The 17,998-nt window shown below is 51.4% G+C and overlaps 3 protein-coding genes across 3 annotated transcripts in view; 2 read left to right on the top strand and 1 right to left on the bottom strand.

Annotated features, from left to right (window-relative positions):
- TYW1B (tRNA-yW synthesizing protein 1 homolog B) overlaps positions 1-2,573 on the bottom strand; it is a 107,212-nt gene extending 104,639 nt beyond the window's left edge. The window contains exons 1-4 of the mRNA XM_082776612.1: positions 2,559-2,573; positions 1,366-1,420; positions 975-1,117; positions 124-261 (exon numbers count right to left, since the gene is read on the bottom strand). Coding sequence (XP_082632738.1) covers positions 124-261; positions 975-1,103 — 267 coding nt within the window. The 5' untranslated portion in view covers positions 1,104-1,117; positions 1,366-1,420; positions 2,559-2,573. The remainder of the gene's footprint in view (positions 1-123; positions 262-974; positions 1,118-1,365; positions 1,421-2,558) is intronic.
- A 90-nt stretch (positions 2,574-2,663) lies between these two features.
- Positions 2,664-7,857, top strand: SBDS (SBDS ribosome maturation factor). Its single transcript, XM_082776107.1, has 5 exons — positions 2,664-2,864; positions 3,081-3,210; positions 3,854-4,054; positions 4,650-4,814; positions 5,443-7,857. Exons 1-5 carry the CDS (start codon positions 2,737-2,739, stop codon positions 5,569-5,571), a joined length of 753 nt encoding a protein of 250 aa, XP_082632233.1. The 5' UTR covers positions 2,664-2,736; the 3' UTR covers positions 5,572-7,857.
- A 1,027-nt stretch (positions 7,858-8,884) lies between these two features.
- CCDC183 (coiled-coil domain containing 183) lies at positions 8,885-13,947 on the top strand (the record flags this gene model as incomplete). The annotated part of the gene is made up of 14 exons (XM_082776687.1): positions 8,885-8,951; positions 9,411-9,532; positions 9,674-9,751; positions 10,074-10,241; positions 10,316-10,420; positions 10,560-10,682; positions 11,070-11,198; positions 11,315-11,375; positions 11,459-11,559; positions 11,728-11,888; positions 12,395-12,560; positions 12,741-12,866; positions 13,093-13,189; positions 13,835-13,947. The coding sequence occupies 14 exons, from the start codon at positions 8,885-8,887 to the stop codon at positions 13,945-13,947; spliced, it is 1,617 nt and encodes a 538-aa protein (XP_082632813.1).
- Positions 13,948-17,998: the final 4,051 nt, after the last annotated feature.

Genomic DNA, 17,998 nt, shown 5'->3' with positions numbered 1-17,998 from the left:
ATGAACTTACCAATAAACTTTCAGATTTTTACATGGCACAGCGTTCCTAAGGCAAGCGATATACTTGAATCTCGGAAATATTTCTATCAGCTTCAGGCATGTGGAAAAAAAACAGTAACATACCCTTGCTGTGCCAGTCTGAGACCCATAGAAAATCTTTACGCCAGCAACATAGACCTCCTTTGCCTGCTGGGCAGCATATCCATTTGCTTGTTTTTCTTCTACAACTTCAGAAGACAGATTCCCATTGGATTTTTCACCCTGTGAAAAAAAAAAACAACATTGTTTCATTCCATCCTTTTAAGTGTCCTTAAGTCCATTTTCCCAAAAGCGTTTAAAATCCTAAGCCAGTAACCAGCCTCCCAGCACTATGCCAATGCAACAGTCAAAGCATTTTAGCTTCTCACACATTCCTAGAGAAATGCATTAGTGACTATTCCACTGAACTAGGCCATGCTGTAAACCCATCTCACACATCAGGGAGACAGCAGGATTCAGCAGAACCTGAGAAGTGATTCTTCCACCCTGTGCTGCAGAACTTCACTCGTGTGTGTGAGAAGGTTTTAGCTTCCTGAATGAACTAATCCCACTCCCATCCTAAAAGCAGTTCAATATTAAGGTCACCAGAAAGGCTAACCTGAAACACTGGACACAAGCAGAGTGACTTACATGAAGTGACAGAGCTGTCCAGGCTAACGCTTCTCCAATGCAGAGTGAGAAGTTTTCAGGCAAGATCTGCTCTAACCTCAGAGCAGCACTGACAGCTAGTTACCCACGCCCACAGCACAATCCAGACTGAAAACTCTAACTGTCAGGTAAACTAAAACACATTTTGGATTTACAACAACCAAGGTGGGCCCGCAGCAAAGTGTGGCATTTCACTGCACCAGTGGGTACCTTCACCTGGCACCTACCCCTTCCCACACACAAGTTTTGGGTTTTTCTCAGACAAATGTGCTCAAGTCTCCAGTTACCTTCTTTTTGGTGGTGAAGAGCTGGACAACGATCCAGAGACTAATCCCAAAAGCAACAACAGAATAGATGTAAAATCTGTGCAGCCATAAGGATGCCAGGCAAGTGTAGGAAAAGTTCCACGTATCCATTCAGACATCTAAATCTAGAATAAATTACAGATTTAGCAAAAGCAAATTCCTTCAGTATGAATTTAGAATAAGCACACAAAAAAGTCACACCACACCCACAGATTCATGCCATCAGCTATTCTCAGGCTCTGCAGAAAACAGCTTCTGGCTGAAGACACAACACTACAGCTGAATCAGTGACCTTCACCTTCTCAGCAGTGCGTACCTGCCTACCTAAACTAAAATTTTAGACCATCACACTGAAATGCTGGGCTTCTCTTACCTAGGACAGGCTCTGTCCCAAGGAAAGGCAGAAAATACTTGTGCAGCACCGCTGCCTGAAAGTAAAGTAAAACATCCTTGTTAAACATCAATTGCATCTCACAGGCCTTAGCTTTCCATAGACCCAACACACGCAGATCTCTGGAGGTGTAAAATCCCGTGTCAAGGGGGAAATCACTCCCCAGAGCTAACTGCAGAACAGAGCCCTGGCTTGCACACACAAGGTGCTACACTGATTACGACGATAGGTTGGGTACAGAGCATCGAGGCCAGACTGAAATCTGGATTCGGTCACAAGTACTTTCCTGGGGTTATATCATGTGGGTGAGGTTTCATTCAGAACAGCGAAAATTGTTCTGAGCTGACTTTAAAACTCCAAGGGGCGCTGCTTGTGTGGCCCCTGTGATTCCTTTACAGGTATGAAACATTGAAGAGCTTAAACGAGGCTCATCTGCAACACGTAACTGCCCAAGAAGCACCGAGCGTGACAGCTGGTGAATCTGCAGGCCTCCTGCACCCTGCTTTGGCAGGCGTCTAACAGGAGCGGGAACGCAGAAGGCCTGAGGAAGCTGGAAGCTTTATCTTCGCTCTCCCCGGGGCTGCCGCTCGTAGCAGGAGGTTAAAGCCCTCCTTCCCCTCGGCCAGCGACACCCAGACCCCAAGAGAAGCGGGGTGAGGGGACCCTGCTCCCAGCCAGCCCCGTGCCATAGGTGGCTGCCGGGCACCGCAGGCAGGGAAGGCCTCCAATAATTATAACACCTCAATAATTACCCCACCGAAGCCCCCTACACTAATTGCCCCACTAATTACTCCACTGAAGCCCCTCATACCAAGTATCCCAATAATTACCCCCGTTGAAGCCCCCCTGCACCAAGAACCCCAATAATTACCCCACTGAAGCACCCCCACGTGCAAATTACCCCCACTGAAGCCCCCCCGCGCTAATTACCCCAATAATTACCCCACTGAACCCCCTCCCACGTTAATTGCCCCACTAATTACCCCACTGAAGCACCCCCACATGCTAATCACCCCCACTGAAACCCTCCCCACGCTAATTACCCCCACTGAAGCCCCTCCTGGCGCTAATTACCCCAATAATTACCCCACTGAAGCCCCCCCACATGCTAATTACCCCCGCAGCCCACCCCCACCACTAATTACCCCGCCGAGGGCCCCCAGCACCCCCCGTACCTCCTCTCTCCCCTCCGCTCGCGGCCCCCACGCGGCGCAGCCCCGTCCCCCTGCCCCCTCCCCTTCCGTTTCCCTCCGGCCGCCATTTCCCGGCCCTGCCCCTCCCCGCCCCTCGCCGCGGGGCCGCGCTGCGCAGCGCTGTGGCGGTGCCCGTGCCCGTGTCCGTGCGGGTTCCGCCATGTCCATCTTCACCCCCACCAACCAGATCCGCCTCACCAACGTGGCCGTGGTGCGGGCGCGGCGCGGCGGGAAGCGCTTCGAGATCGCCTGCTACCGCAACAAAGTCATGGGCTGGCGCAGCGGGGCGTGAGTCGGGGGGGGGGGGGTGCAGGGCCTGGCTGCGGCGGGGCAGGGACCGGCAGGGAGGCGGCGCTGAGGGGGCTCCGTGGGGCCCGGTTGTGGGGTGGGGGGGATCCTCCGGGATCCTCTGGGCTCCCCCGGGCCGCCCCGGGTCTTGTCAGCGGGCTCGGCCCTGCCCTCGCCCCGTCCCCGCCGCTCCCTGACGCTGCTGTTGCCTGGCAGGGAGAAGGACCTGGACGAGGTGCTGCAGACGCACACGGTGTTCGTCAACGTGTCCAAAGGGCAGGTGGCGAAAAAGGAGGATCTGGTGCGGGCCTTCGGGACGGATGACCAGACGGAGATCTGTAAGATGGTGAGTCCTGTGCCTCGTAGCGCGGCTTGGTGCGGCCGGGGGTCCTGAACGCCGCGCAGGCATAGGAGGCTGGTTGGTTGGTGCAGAGCTCACGGTGCGGCTGTGGGTGAAATCGTTTGATAAGAAATGTGGAGAGAGGGGTGGTGGATCTTTGGTATAGTCTCAAATATACATTCGTCTGAGTCTTCTGCGCAGCGTACAGCCTTTATGTGCTGATCTCTTCAGACCCAGGTGAGCCTTGAAGAATTTACCATCAAAGACTCGCCACAAAGGATGCAGAGAAAAGAAAAGGATATTCACTTATTTTGGAGAGACCAACTAAATGTTAAAGCAAATCTAGTTTCTTCTTGGCACGTTGCAGACTGTGGGCTTGCTGTGGGTGATGACAATTTAAGTAAACCTGTGCCGTTCTTTTTGTAATTCAGTGCTTCCATAGTGTTTCTTGGTTGTGGGTTTTTTTCTGACATCTTTCCGGTGTTGTCTGTTGTAACAATATGCATTCTTAATATGTTTGTGTTTTTTTTTTTTTCCTGCATTTTGTGTCTAACCAAACCATTAAAGCAACAGTTAAATCTGTCATGCAAGGGTTTTCAATTTTAGCCGGATCTGCAACACTTACTAATCAATTTAATTTTAACTGCAGATTTTATCAAAAGGGGAGTTGCAGGTGTCAGACAAAGAACGACAGACGCAGCTGGAGCAGATGTTTAGAGACATCGCAACTATTGTGGCTGACAAATGTGTGAATCCTGAGACAAAGAGGCCGTACACAGTAATCCTTATAGAGAGAGCCATGAAGGATATTCACTACTCCGTCAAACCAAACAAGAGCACAAAGCAACAGGTTAGTATTCACTCAAAATCAGCTTGTGCTCAGAGGTGTTGTCAACAAGTGTAACTTTTCTATGAGCATTCACATAGGAATGAAAACAGCCTTGTGGTCAAAAGCTGGCAGAATGATTAGTTGGCTGGCTGGCAGCTGAATGCTGGGTACAAGCAGCTTCTGAAGCTCCTGTAGTTTGTTTTTTAACTGTTTGGTGAAGGGAGAAAGATAAAAACTAATTAAAGCAGCATCAGTGATATGCCTGGAACAGAAATAAATGTTTCATGATTTATTTCACGTGAGGTAGTAAATCAGTCCGTACATCTGAGCCATATGAGTTTCTAGTGTTCTGTAGTATAACTGTCATTTAACATCATTTCCTATTTAACATTCTTTCTAGTGTGTTTTTTCAGTATTTGAAGTGACCACCATCAGCTCTGCCTGTTCTTTTAGTCTAGCAAACTAGCGTAACTGCAATCTCTTCCTGCAGCAGAGTGCTAGTGAACAGTACTGAGAAATGTCTGAGGCTAGTGCAGAAAAATTGAGGTTTTGATCTGTGTGGCCTTTTTAAGCAAGTGAGTAAATGCTCTTTCTTCTTTCTTCAATGTCTCTGCAGGCACTGGAAGTGATCAGACAATTAAAGGAGACCATGCAAATTGAACGTGCTCACATGAGGTTACGATTTATTCTTCCAGCAAAGGAGGGGAAGAAACTCAAAGAGAAGCTCAAGCCACTGATTAAAGTTATTGAGAATGAAGACTTCCACGATCAGTTAGAAATTGTAAGCAATAAAGCAGACCTTGGGTTTCATACTTGATCTGACTATACTATACTACAGCAAGAATTAGTATACGGAAGTTGTTTAGATAAACTGCAAGGGTGCCGCAGATTCTAAATTAGAGGCACGGTTTGTAGTCTTTAACGTCACACAATCGTACTGAAAGCTTGAAAGTAGCCTTTAGTTTAGAGAGTGCTTCCCCTCAGTCTGAACCTGCACAGTGTAATTTCTCTTAGCAGTGATTCTCCTATAAAATACCTAAGTTTCTCTACATGTATGGAATTCTTCTGTTAATTACTTGGTGGATTGGGCCTGTATTTTGACAATAGTTAATTATTTAAAAAACAGTTTGTGGTAAAGCAAAATTTGTAATTGGTAAGAATCTTTGAGAACAAGTTAGAATCTAGCAACCTAACTGTCGAAACCATCATGGCCAGCATGCTGAATGTACTGGAAATGCAAAACTTCTTTGATAAAAGAACTTCTGATAAAAATTGCTTATCAATTCTGCCAAGTCCCTGTAGTAACAAAACAATACCTTTCTTTAAATGAAAATGAGTTTTAGATCATGAAAAGTTGTTGATGAAAATTGAGTATTATTGCTTGACTGATTCAATGTGAAATATTTCAGGTGTGCCTTATTGACCCAGGCTGCTTCAGAGAGATTGATGAGCTGATCCGATGTGAGACGAAAGGGAAAGGAACGCTGGAAGTGCTCAGTCTGAAGGATGTGGAGGAAGGAGATGAAAAGCTTGAATAACGAAAACCTTCTTGATGCAGTACTACTTTAACGGCCTTCAACGGAATGACTGTAGTTAGCCACTCTTTTCCGTTAGGCCTTCTTGTTTTTCCAATCTCTTGCTGCCAAATACTCTCTGACACTAATCCTTTGGGATTTTTCCATGCAGTGTGTTTTTTTTTTTTATCATTTTACACTTGCTTGGTTTGCCTGTAGGAACATTTTGTGTCAAAGTTGCACTAATGAGGATTGAGTTAAGACTTGATATGGAAGTTACTATGGCTTTGGTTTACTTTAAGAATTGCTGATGAGGAGTGTTTGACTGATATGGCACCAATCATTTTTGCTTAAATTGTCAGTGATGAGTGGAAGATTGCATATGTCACCGAGGGGTGGGTGTTGTATGTGAGGAGAGGAACCTTTGGAAAAGGGAGATGCATTTTCACTTTCAAAGAAGTGCAAAATGTGGATCATGTGTAAACCAATCTCTTGGCAGCATGAAAACTCACCTATACTTCCATAATTGGCTGCTCAATAATTACAGTAATTTAAAGGACCATTCTTGTAGATTTTCTTCACTGGATATAACAGTACTCATTAACTTTAAAAAAAAAAAAAAAAGTTCTCCAAATAACTTATTCATAAAATCTATTTAGTTACATTGATAAAAGTGAATTATCATCTATTTATATATTACAGATACAGAAAGAAATAAAATAATTATTTTTGTTATAGCATAGGAGGTATCCCTGGCTGTGGTGATGCTTTTCATAGGCTGGAGGAGCAGCCTGAATTTCTGAGCTGTTCTCATTCATACAATGAAATGAACCGCATCTGTAGCCTCTGGCCATTGTGCTAGACAGGCTTTTTGTTGGGCTGGAATTCCCTCGTGGTAGCTGTGTGTACGTGTGCCTTTTCGTTTGAGTTTGATGCAGAACAATGCTTGCAGCTGTCCTTTATCCTGTGTCTCTTTATGCTGTTTTCTAACACATGCAGAATTTCCAGCCAGCTCCTGAGGCACAGTGTATAGTTCTTCAAGTTTGTTAAAACTTGTCTCAAATGTATTAAACAAATGCTTTTAAACTTGCATATGTCAAAGAAGAGGGAAAAAGAGGATGAAAACTGGAGAAAGAGGTATTAAAAATACCACCAGGCCAAGCGGATATTCTTGGGAGACTGAAAGCCAAGTCAGCAGGAATTTAAGGGGAACCTTTAGTGTTATATACCTGTTTCCATGCTGACAGTATGCAGCAAATCAGGATTTGCAGGGCGGCCAGCTACTATATCTGTTTCAGATGAGCATGTGGTCCATTCATTCTGTGGTGTTTACTTTTGGAGCGTGTGACCACACCTGTTAAATGACAATTAAACAGACCTCTAGGTTGTATTTTTCACATGACCTTTTCCTATGTACCATTAAAAGATGATGTGAATTTTCTAGATTTCATGCAGGGAGAGGTGAAGTCAACTGGAGAAAGATTTGGTATGTCAGGTGCAGGGGAGCCCACGTGTCTACATCCTTGGTCAAAGGTTTCTTCTCTGAAGTTGATTTCTGCAGCAGCCTGTTGACATGAACTTGTTGTGCAAGGCTGGGTTCAATTTCTTCAGTAATGTTTTGGGAGGACTTGCTGCTAGGGAGCCTGAGTTCTGCTGAAGGGTTATGAAATGGAGATTCTTGAACCATTGTATCCATCTTTAAATGCTTTCTGTTGCCCCCCAAGATAATCTTCCATCATGTTTAAATGCTACCTAGGAAGGTAGCATTTAGTGGCTTAATTACTGTATTTGTGAGATGGACACAACTTAAGCATGGAGAGCTGGAAGCGCTTGGTTAGATAGGCAAAATTCCTCATATAGACAAGTCCATAGCTGATTGTCTTTCAAATGGCCATCTCTGCATTCACAATTTATGAAGCACTGAGGATGATGTTGATATTTAACTTGTCACTGGTACTTAGAACTAACATGTAATTCATAAATCTGCAAAGGAGACACTGAGCAAAAGCCTCAGATGACATTGTGTTGGTAATATTTGATTTCGTAATTCTTTAACTTCTCTGTTTTATATGTTCAACACCTAGAGCACAGTAGGATGGCTTGAGTTACAGAAGCTTAACCTAAGCTGATTTATGAGCTCGGTACAAGAAAGTCAATTTCCTTATAAAGTCTTTTTCTACAGATCAAATGTTAAAGGTTTTCTATGGTAGAGGGAGCTTGGTTTTATTAATAACGTGCGTGCATTTCTTAACATGTTTGCAGTTCAGCAAGAATGTATGGTAAGCATCAGAATAAATACCAGTATTGATAGCTGTTCTTTCTGTTTTCAACTTTTGCCCATTTCAACGAGGAACATAGTCGTTTCCTGACTAATTAACTGAAATTTCTGAAGCAACATACAATGTAGTGTATGAAGTAAGCAGGCAGCTTTGAGGTAGTGGGCTTGGGTACACACGCACACATTTTTTCCCTGAAATTTTCCTCAAAAATTTAGTTAAACAAATTTTTGATCTTCTGCATGTTGCTATTCTTGTTAGTTGTGGTCTTTCTGTTGAGGGAGAGGTTCAGTTTCATGGGGATCTGTGAAAACCTTTAGGTGGCAGTGATTGGTCTGTAACCCATGAGTTTAAATGACACTGAATTACTCCAATTAAGACCAGTATTTCACCACTTGCAAGCTTTATGTAGAGGCAGTGCTTGTGAAAGGTCAGCCAGGCAGTACCCCCTTGATGTCTAGGCAGAAGAAAGGCTTTGAAAAGAAAGAATGATCACATAGGCGTTGGGTTTCACAAGTGGGTGATAGGAACTGAGGCTAGGAGGGAGAGGAGCAGAATGTAATAAATTAACAGGTTACTCATCTTTCCTGATACAACAGCTACCCCTAAACCACCCTGGTAGGATTCCTGACCCAACCTTTATACAGCTGTGAGAAGCTCCTTGAAGAACGTACCCCTTCTGGACATACCTGATTCCTGGCAGGGCTTGGAGCGTTTGCAGGGCTGGGGAGGTTGGAACTGCCGTAGCCACGGTGATGGGACACTGAGCGTGGTCCCAGCTGGCTGCCCAGCCTTTGGAGGGCTCAGTAATTGGTAATTGCACAGTGTTCGATCCGTCATCCCCTGCAGAAACGCAGAGGGGGCTGTGAGTGGCCGTGGCCACGCGGTAGGGGCAGGTGGCAGCCAGGAGGTGCAGGGCAGCCGGTGTGGGCGTGTGGTGCCTGGAGGAGCTGCGGTGCCAGTTCCATCCGAGGTCACAGGCCAGCAGTGGCACTACCGGACAGAGGGGCCGCAGCAGCTGCTGTGTGCACGCCGAAGCTCGAGGCCGGACCGCTAGCACCATGCAGAGCCGCAGGGCAGACATCAGCCAGCAGACCCAGGAGCTGCGCAACATCATCACCTTGCAAGGTGCTGCTCCTTTCGGCCTCGCGGGCACAGCCTGGCGTTGGGGGCCCTTGGTGCAGGGATGTGGCAGGGATGCAGGGTGCGCTGGGATGTTGGCCTCCTGCATGGCACCCGAAGCAAATGGGTGGCAGCCCCACTGGGGTGGGGCCTGCAGTGGCTGTCTGATCCCCTGAGCAATGCGACCCCCTGCAGAAAGGGGCCATCAGGTCCCCGGGGGGCTGCTCCCTTCTTGCTCTGGGAACAGCCAAGCGTGTGGCTGCTCAGGCACTGGGGAGGCAGGATTTGTCCCGATGTCTTTTGTCCCTGCCTGGCTTTTTCCCACTGCCTGAGCCTCTGAGGCAGAGAGGATGCATTTGTGCAAAAGGGGCCAGCAATGGTGGGTGAGGATAGGCTGTCCTGTGCCAGAGCCTGGGGACAGGACATCATCCTGCATGGCACCAAGAGCACTCTAACGTCCTCTAGAGCAAGGGAAGAAGTTTTTCACACAGTCATCTGAGGAAAAGCTCAGCCAGAACAGAGATCTGCTCCCACAGCTGCGCGGGATGGTGCAGGAGGACGTCCATGCCCTGGGCATTGCCCAGAAGGTACCTTCAGATCCCCTCAGCTGCGCCCCTGCTCCTCTGCTGGGTCTCTCCAGGAGAAGACACTAGCCTTATGGGACAATGACAGGATGTGACAGTCCCCAGCCTGGCACTGATGTTTTCTCTGCCCTCTCCTACCCACAGCGTGACCAGCTCATCATCTCTGATGCTTGCAGAGCACAGAAGAACTTGGACATTGTTTTGGCTGGGAAAACGGTGGAGGTAGAGGGCAGGGCCTGGCTGGCACCGGCTTCTGGCAGGGGTTGGGAAGGGACACTTTTAGGAGTCTTTGGGCCAGCAGCCCCCCAGTGGTGGCTGCGAGACCTGGGGTGTTCACAGGTCCCTTCCCATCAGAAACGCTCTGCAGCTGCAATATGTGGACACCAGTATCTACCTCTGTCCTGCCCCACCTCCCAGGGCAACGCTCTCCCATCCTCAACCCCGCCACAGCAGTGACCATGTCCCAGTGTCCCCGGGTCCCCAGCTCTGCTCTGGAATGAGTTTCCCAGGCAGGTCCCCATCGCCTCCCCACATGCCCACCCAGGGTGCCCGGGAGAAGCTCCAGAGCAGCATCTTTGAGCGGGTGAACGCCTGCAACGCGCTGCTGTATGAGGTGAGGCGGCGTGGCCAGACCCAGGACGAGCTGCAGCAGCGGCTGCAGCAGCTGCTGGATGTCAAAATCGATGACAAGCGGATCCAGGAGCAGGTGCAGGTACATGCCACTCCTTCCCCATCCTGAGCTCCCTGGGCTCGGCACACTATGCCACCCCATGTTCTGCCCCACAGATGATTCGCCAGCTGGAGAACAGCATCGAGAAGATGCTCATGAAAGTCCACACTGGGCAGAAGGTGACCCTGCTGTACCTGGCGGTGAAGGATGTCCTCAAGAAGGTGGGCTGCCCCTTGCTGTCCCAGCACGCAGCACTGCGATGGAGATGCCCCATGGCTGGGCTCTGCCCCGGGCCATCTGCTGAGGTTGACTTGGCACGGGACCCGGAGAGGTGACGCAGGGTGGCTCCGTGTGTCCCAGGAGCTGGCCTACCTGCCTCTGCATCTGGACCTCCTGCACGGGATGGCCGGGGTATACCATGGGGAGCTGGAGGACATGGAGCTCATGGCTTTGGATGCCCTCAAAGCCAATAACATAACCAAGGTGAGGAGCTGGGGGACCTCTTCCTTCCATGCTTCAAAGCCTACAGAGGTCCAACAAAAGCAGCCCCATGTCCCCAGGCTGGTGCATCTTCCTGCAATAAATTGCAGGACTGAGCTGGACCTGCCCACAACAAGCAGGTGCCTCTATAGCTCCTCCAGCATCCTGCTCTCTGTGGCCCTGGGGCTGGGGACAGCCTGCCAGGAGCACTGGTGATGTTGAAGCCAGCCTACTCCAGCCTCCAGCCCTCCGTGCCCTCCATGCCCTCCGTACTCATTTCTTATATAGCCCAGGAGGTCAATTTTGGCCATGGAGACCAGCTGGCCCACAGAGGTCCTTCCCAGCTTTGACAGCCATTTTTCCCTTCTCTCTGACTCTAATGTGCTCCAGGAGGAGCTGGCCAAGCTGGAAAGAGAGTTCCTTGCAGAGAGGGAGCTCAGGCATCGCTCCCTGGCTGCCCAAAAGGTGCAAATCGACCGACTTTGGCTGAAGAACGCAAGTGAAAAGCACTTGAGAGCGGTGAGCTGGTGGGAGCTGGGGCAGGGGACAGTGCTGAGAACTCCTGGGGTGGGCGTGCTGCAGGGCCACCCTCCCCAGGTGCCAGCAGCTCGGGGTCACAACGAGTGTCCTTGCAGCAAGCCAGGTATGACCTGGCCATGGACTTCCCTGCCCTGCTGCCACAGGACTCGCTGATGGGTGAGTGCCTGGAGGGGTGGAGGTGCCAGGGAGCCTGAGGAGCAGGAGGCCTCCTTCCTCCCCTGCTCCTTTCTTCTGCCCAGGCACCAAGCTGGAGGCCACCAAGTCCCAGATCCAGCATGAGGCCCAGGTGACAGCAGAGGTGGAGAAGGCCAAGGCTGCGGTGCAGTGCTCCCGCCTCTGGGTGAGGGAAAATCCCACCCAGGAAACACCCAGCTATGGGGAGCTGAGACTGCTCTGCTCACGGCTTCATCAAGGGGCTCTTCTCCCGAGCCCCCTGAAGCCCCTCTTGCTCCATGGTGCCGACCCTCTGGGCCCTGTGGGCTGAGTCCTCGCGCTGTGCCCCGAGCAGGATATCACAGGCAGGCTGCTGGCACAGCAGAAGTCCACGGCGGAGCTGGAGCAGCACATTGGGGAGTGCGAGGAGAAGAGGCAGGCACTGAAGGCCATGCTGAAGGACTTGGAGCTGAAGCAGGCAGAGCTGAAGTTTCGCCAGCCCCCAAGTGCCATCAGGTGCTGCTGGCCTTGGGCTGCAGAGAGCCTCCTGGGGGCCCAGATCTGGATCCAGCCCATCCCTGGGGAGCAGGGACACATCCTCCTGCTGTTTGTTCACTGGGACACCTGTGTCCCAACAGGCCACCCTGCCTCTGTCCCCCTCAGCTGCCCACCCCGCCTACACCAGGGCCTGCGTTCAGCAGGGTGCTCCCCACTTTGGTCCCGGCAGAGCACCCAAAGCCCCCCCCCTCGGGACAGCAGGGACGTGGGGTGAAGAGGGATGTGTGAGGTCCTCCTGTCCAGCACCATGGTGATGGCAGGACCTGAAGCCATGCAGTGGAGGTGCCTCTCAGACCCAGCCTGCCCCAGCAGGGCATGTGGAGGACATGTCTTCCCTGCCAGGCCTGAGCTGCAGTGCAGGCAGCGTCCACTCCACAGTGTGGGCCCACCTGGGCAGCTTTTGCAACACTTTTGGGGTCTCTCTGCCTGGGAGCACCCATACAGACATGTGTGGGTCTGGTCAGCTGTAGGAGGCTGGAGACAGAGCTGAGGACGAGCCTGCAGCAGGAGGAGGCCCGGTTGGAGCAGGCACGAGCCCAGTCTCTGAGGAACCAGGAGCTCCTGCTCCTGTTTGAAAACGGCATTGACAACCTCTTCATCCGCCTGTATGGCATTGATGTACCTGAGCAGGTACAGGGTGCAGCGAGGAGCTGGGGACCAAGCTGCCACCAGGAGCAGGCCCTGCCTGTCCCCTCCCCAGAGCATGACCCATGGCAGTGCTACGGGGCATCCCCGTGACACTTTGTACTGCCACTATCACCCCAAGCAACTCATAATCCCTGTCAATGTTGTTCTTCCCTCTGGCCCCAGGATGTCTCCGTCGAGCTGAAGGGTGTGGATGAGAAGCTGCAGTACTGCGAGCAGAAGCTGCAGCACCTGGTGCAGCGGGTGGCCTCCCTGCCTGCCCCCAGCTACAGCCCTGATGAGGACAATGAGGTGTGCAGGGGCCCTGTCCCTGGTCTGGTCTCGGGCCCTGCATGTGGCTCCTCCGGGTGGCCTGTCCCAAGGTGTCCTCCCTGCTGGAGGTGGCCCTGAGGCAGGGCCAGGGTAGCGCTGGATGCTGCAGGGGGACCCCTTCCCCAAGGGGATGGTGAGGTGGGACACCCCTCAGGTTGCAACAGCTGCTATTCCTTCAGCAATTACCCCAAAGCATCTTTTGCAGATTTTTGTGAAGGTCAGGAATTTTCTGGAGAAAACAACTGCGAGAGAGCCACAGAACCTGAAGATTTCCTTGGAGGACATAGGCTCTGCAGTCCAAGGTAGGAGAACAGAGGGACAAGTCCCACAGCAACTGCCCCAGCCCATGGGACTTCTGGGGGTCCTGTTTTGCCTCCCACTGTCCCAGCAGACCCCAGCTCACGAGCTGATCCCAACCCATGCGCTGTCCCCAGACCCTTGGTGCTGGCCAAGGCTTTGAGCATGGGTGGTCATTTTTGGTGGGTATGGGGGAGAACAAAGGTAGCTGGTGGGGTGGTGAGTGCTGAACCACGTCAAGAGGTGCTGTTGGTCTTCATCAGCCAAATGAGGGCCTCCTAAATCACCTGGCAGAGTGACCAGGGAAGATCAGGGAAGAATGACCAGTGCTCGTCTCTGTCTGTGGCCTCCTTCCGTTAGATCCTCTTAGAGGAGATGGAGTGCGCAGCAGCTCACCACCTCTTTATTCACAGAGGGAGCTGTGGCCACCATCTCACAGCTCCAGACCTTTACAGGAAGCCCCACCAGTGTCAGAGATGAACCTCTGAGGTGGGGGTGGCATTGCCAGGGGATGCTGAGGATGGAAAATCTAGTTGACAGTGCCTGTGCTGGAGATGCCACCGGCCCTCCAAGACTTGGAGGCTCTCCCTGGAGACACAGATATAGTGGAGGTGGCCTCTAAGCTCATTTGTTCCTGTTCTCTCCCACAGATCCCTTTGACTTTGCTGACAAAGACCATGGCCTGGTTCTCACCCGGGAAGACATCAAGAAGCAGGGGCTGCACTTGATTGAAAGCAAGATGAAAAGTGGCAAGAGGAAGTAGTGGTCACTCCCCCAGAGCTCCTGATGCCTCAGACCCCCCTCTGTGCCATTTTCCCAGCATGTTTAATAGAGCAGAGCTTTTTCATCCCTCCCAGGCTTGTGGTAAGGCTGGAAGGGGGCAATCTGGGAGGTGGTCTTGTCCTGCTGCCCTCACCTGCTGCTCACCCTGCAGAGCTGGGGACATGCTGTGGTGGGAACAGCTTTCCCCCCGGAGCAAAGCCATGGGCAGGCTGGCTTTCTTCACCCTTGTTTCTGTAGGGCCAGTTCCACCGTGGGGCCTCTGCCCCCCACCCTAAAAGGCTATGCAGAGAGTCAAGGCCACGCACTGGTGGGACAAGAACAAACAGGTAGAGACACCTAGGCATGCATGCAGGTGCCCAAGAAGGCAGCATGCCTTGAAGTCATGCACTGAAGCATGGAAGAAAGCTGCCTGTGATTGATTTAATCCCATGGTGGCTCCTTGCAGGAGGCTGGGTGGTGGCATGGCAATGATGGATGGGGACACGGCAGCTCAGGAGGGTTAGTACCACCTACAAAGAGTCCCAGAGCTGCAAAGCACCACGTCACACTTCTGTTTTTTGTTTTGTTTTTTTTTTTGTGTGGTTCCAGAGTAGGAGCTGACCTAGCCACTGGGTTAGATTTAATGGGATTTTACTAGTCAAAAGGCCACCATGCATGGACCTGTTTGTAAGATGTTCTCACTGTCCCATGGGTCTGAGGCAGCTGGAGGGAAGCATACAGGTGGTGGGACAGCCTGGGTGGGCATGGCACCTCTGGACAGGTGCATGGGAAAGGAGGGGCAGATCCTGCCTCGAGAAGGAGGAACCAAACATCAGATGAAGCCCCTAGACTGGAGCTGTCCAACCTCTTCTTGGACCTCTTGTGCCTTTTCCCTCCCCCGTTGCTTGCACACACATCATTCAGCCCCTGCTGACAGCCCTGAACTCCAGGCATCAGCTCTGGGCTGCAGGGAGGTGCCTGGAGATGGCTTTGAACCCAGTGGGACCTGGAGAGCAGAGGATGCCCTGCCAAGTGGTGGTGGGTCGTAGGCACCTGGCCCTACCAGGACACATCATCTCTGCAAGCAAAGGCACACATAAAACAATGCTGCAAATAGATGGTGCTGTTTCCCCAAATACAGCCAGCACCAAGGGCTTCTGGCAGGGACCTGTAGTCCCTTCTGGTGACCCAGAATCTGGTGACACCACATCCCAGCCCACAGGGGGACAGCGGCACTGTCATTTCCACGTGGTGCCTGCACTTGGTGCTGACATCATTTGTGATTTCATTGCTGTGCAGAAGGGAATGACTTGTTTTGCTGAGCCTCCCAGGGGACAGGCAGGTCAGACCAAGTGTTCTTGGTGGGTTTTGTGAGACTGCAGTTATAGAGAATATATTGCAAAAAGCACAGTCTATTTTGCCTTTAAAAGGAAGCTCCAGAAATAGCACAAGTTGCCAGTGAAGGCATCTAATGGAGCTTTTCAGAATCAATAGCCACATAGGCACGCACTTCTGCATAATTACACCTGCCCTGTTCTCACGTGCTCACCACAGCCAGGGTCTGTGGTTTGGGGTCTGGACCAAAAAATAGTCTGCAATCTAGGGGCCAAGCAAGCGGCAGGGATGGATGGTGCTGGATCACTGAAACCATGTCCATGATCTCCACACCCAGGGGTCTGAAGAGCTTTAGCCAGGCTGTACTGGTGGGCTCTATTCAAATAGAGAATTAGGAAGCCAAATACTTGCACAACAGCCCCAACTTGAGCAGAAAACATTTCTGCTTTTTGTGTAGGGCCCTGTCTCCAGAGCCCAGCAGGCTGGTGTTGAGATTGGTACGCACCCCACAACACTGGCGTGACACAGCTGCAGTGGTGGCATTGTTGATGAGAAATCACGGAAAATCCACCCACCCGTGGGCTTTTGTGCAAAGCGTCCATTCCTTCTCTCTTTCAAGGCCGTGTAAGTGGCTGCCCAGCAGTTTTAACTACAATGGGGCTTCAGGAACCAACAGGAACTCCAGTGTTTGTTTTACAAGGTCTAGCACAGCACAAGTATGGAACATTAATTCTGTCTCAGCTGGCTTAGAAGCAGCACCTCCAGGAAATGTCTGTTAGACAGCAGGCACCCCACCACTCAATAAATGGGAGTGGTTTGATGCTATTTGGTAAAAATAACTTAAACGGATACTTCAGAATTATGCACATAGCTGCTGGGGGTGCTTTCCTCTCAAGAAGCTCCTGATAGCCTCAGGTCCTCCTCAAGGAACTTCCCCCTCCACCCCCCCAGCCATAGCTCCCCCAGAAATAGGTGTACACCTATTAAATGGGTGCTGCAGGAGGAAGCAAAGGCTTCCACCTCTCCTCTTGCCAGAAACACCAGGACAAGAGGCGGTGAGCCCACGGACATCTGCCAAAGCCTCAGGCAGCTGAGCAATGCCCCTCTTGGTGGTTATACCACTGAACCCAAGACCCAAAACGAGGTACTGAACAATCAGGAATGTCCCGGTTCCAGGTGATCTGGTAGCCTGGAAGCTGAGGAGGAGAGGAGCAAACTGTAAGTGTTTTGTAAAAGTGAAGGGTGGCTTTTTAGAGCACAGTGATGGTGCTTTGTCCCTTGCACTCAGTCCTGATGCACAAAGGAGCAGGAAAGGGCACTGGAAAGCTCTGGAGAAGATCTCCCATAGCCTGACACATTTCCTCTCCCTCCTCTTCGGCCTCCAAAAGGTATCTGGTGAGGGGCAGAGCCATACCACTCAGCTAGGCCAGGGCCTTCCTTCAGTTGGGTTTAGTGCTGAGGAAGAGGATTCAAGCTCTTGCTCTGGTTTTTCTATTCTGGATGTGAGAAAGAGAGAAACCACAGAACATGTTGAACACTTCTTCATTTTCTGGAGAACTGGGGCTGTGTCCCACCCTGAGGAGTGCGAGGCGGTTCTGGGGTGTGACGGCACGCTGCGGCTGCAGGGCTACTGAAACCACCAGGTCTGGAGAGGAACTTACAGAGGCAACCAGACTCATCACCAGCATTTGTTGGCTGTGTTCAGATGCAGCATCCCAAACCTTTATCACAGCCGAAAAATAAGGGGAAGGCATGTGGTGCTTGCAAGCCAGCAGCTTGTAGGCACGGAGACAGACCTCAGTGCCACCATGGATGGAGCTGGAGATGGGCTGGGCACAGTTTGGACAGGTGGATCCCAGCCCCCCAATTTTAAACCCCTTCTGCCAAAGCAAAGGTGCGAGAGGGAGTGGGAAGGAACCAGAGCAGCGACTTGGTTTCTGGGTTCAAGATCTGGATGCCCCAGGGCACTGTCCCCACCCCACAGAGGCCATGGGGCAGGAGAACCATGCAGGGGTGCTCCCAGGGGGACAATGTGCCCACCTGGCCACTGGGAGGGAAGGGCTGGTGCTGGCAGGGGGTCCAGCAGGCATGGAGATAACACAGCCCTGGAAGGAGCAGAGAGATTTCCTCTGCCTCCCTGAGAAACGTTTCCTCCCACCACAATTATTGCCAAAGGGCTGGAGAGCTCCAGCATGATTGTCTGCAGGCGGTGCCAGTGCTTGTGAGGGACCTAAAATAGGACATCGGAGAATGCACATCAGAGAATTCACCACACTAAAATATCTCTGCCCTGGAAACACTTGTGGGAAGGCTGGGTTTTGGGTGGGATTGTTTTTTCTTTCAAGGATGTGATCAAAATCAGATGGAATGAAGCAGAACCGAGGGTAGGCACAGGCTGGAACTGTTATCAGAGCCTGAGCACTGGGGTTTTCCTGCTGAGGATGCCAGCAAAGAGCCGGGGCAAAGGGCACCAGGCCAAGTCAGCTGGTTTGGGGCCACAAGAGGCTGTGCTGGCTGCCCTGGGCAGGGCCACCAGGGCAGGGCTGCTGGGGAGCTGCAGGAGGCAAGTTCCTGCATCCAGAGGAACTCAAGCACTTCTCCCTTTCCCTTTCGTGTTATAACAACTGCCATTTATGAAGATGACTTTTGAACTTTTTTGACTTTTTTGCCCCCTGAGTAGTGACGTGATGGCTTCCCCCTGCATCAGGTGTCGGTGG

Source organism: Aythya marila, assembly GCF_965140915.1.
Source record: "Aythya marila genome assembly, chromosome: 20".
Lineage (NCBI taxonomy): Eukaryota > Metazoa > Chordata > Aves > Anseriformes > Anatidae > Aythya > Aythya marila.
The sequence above is the reverse complement of the archived record's forward strand: the minus strand, read 5'-3'. Positions and strand labels throughout refer to the sequence as shown.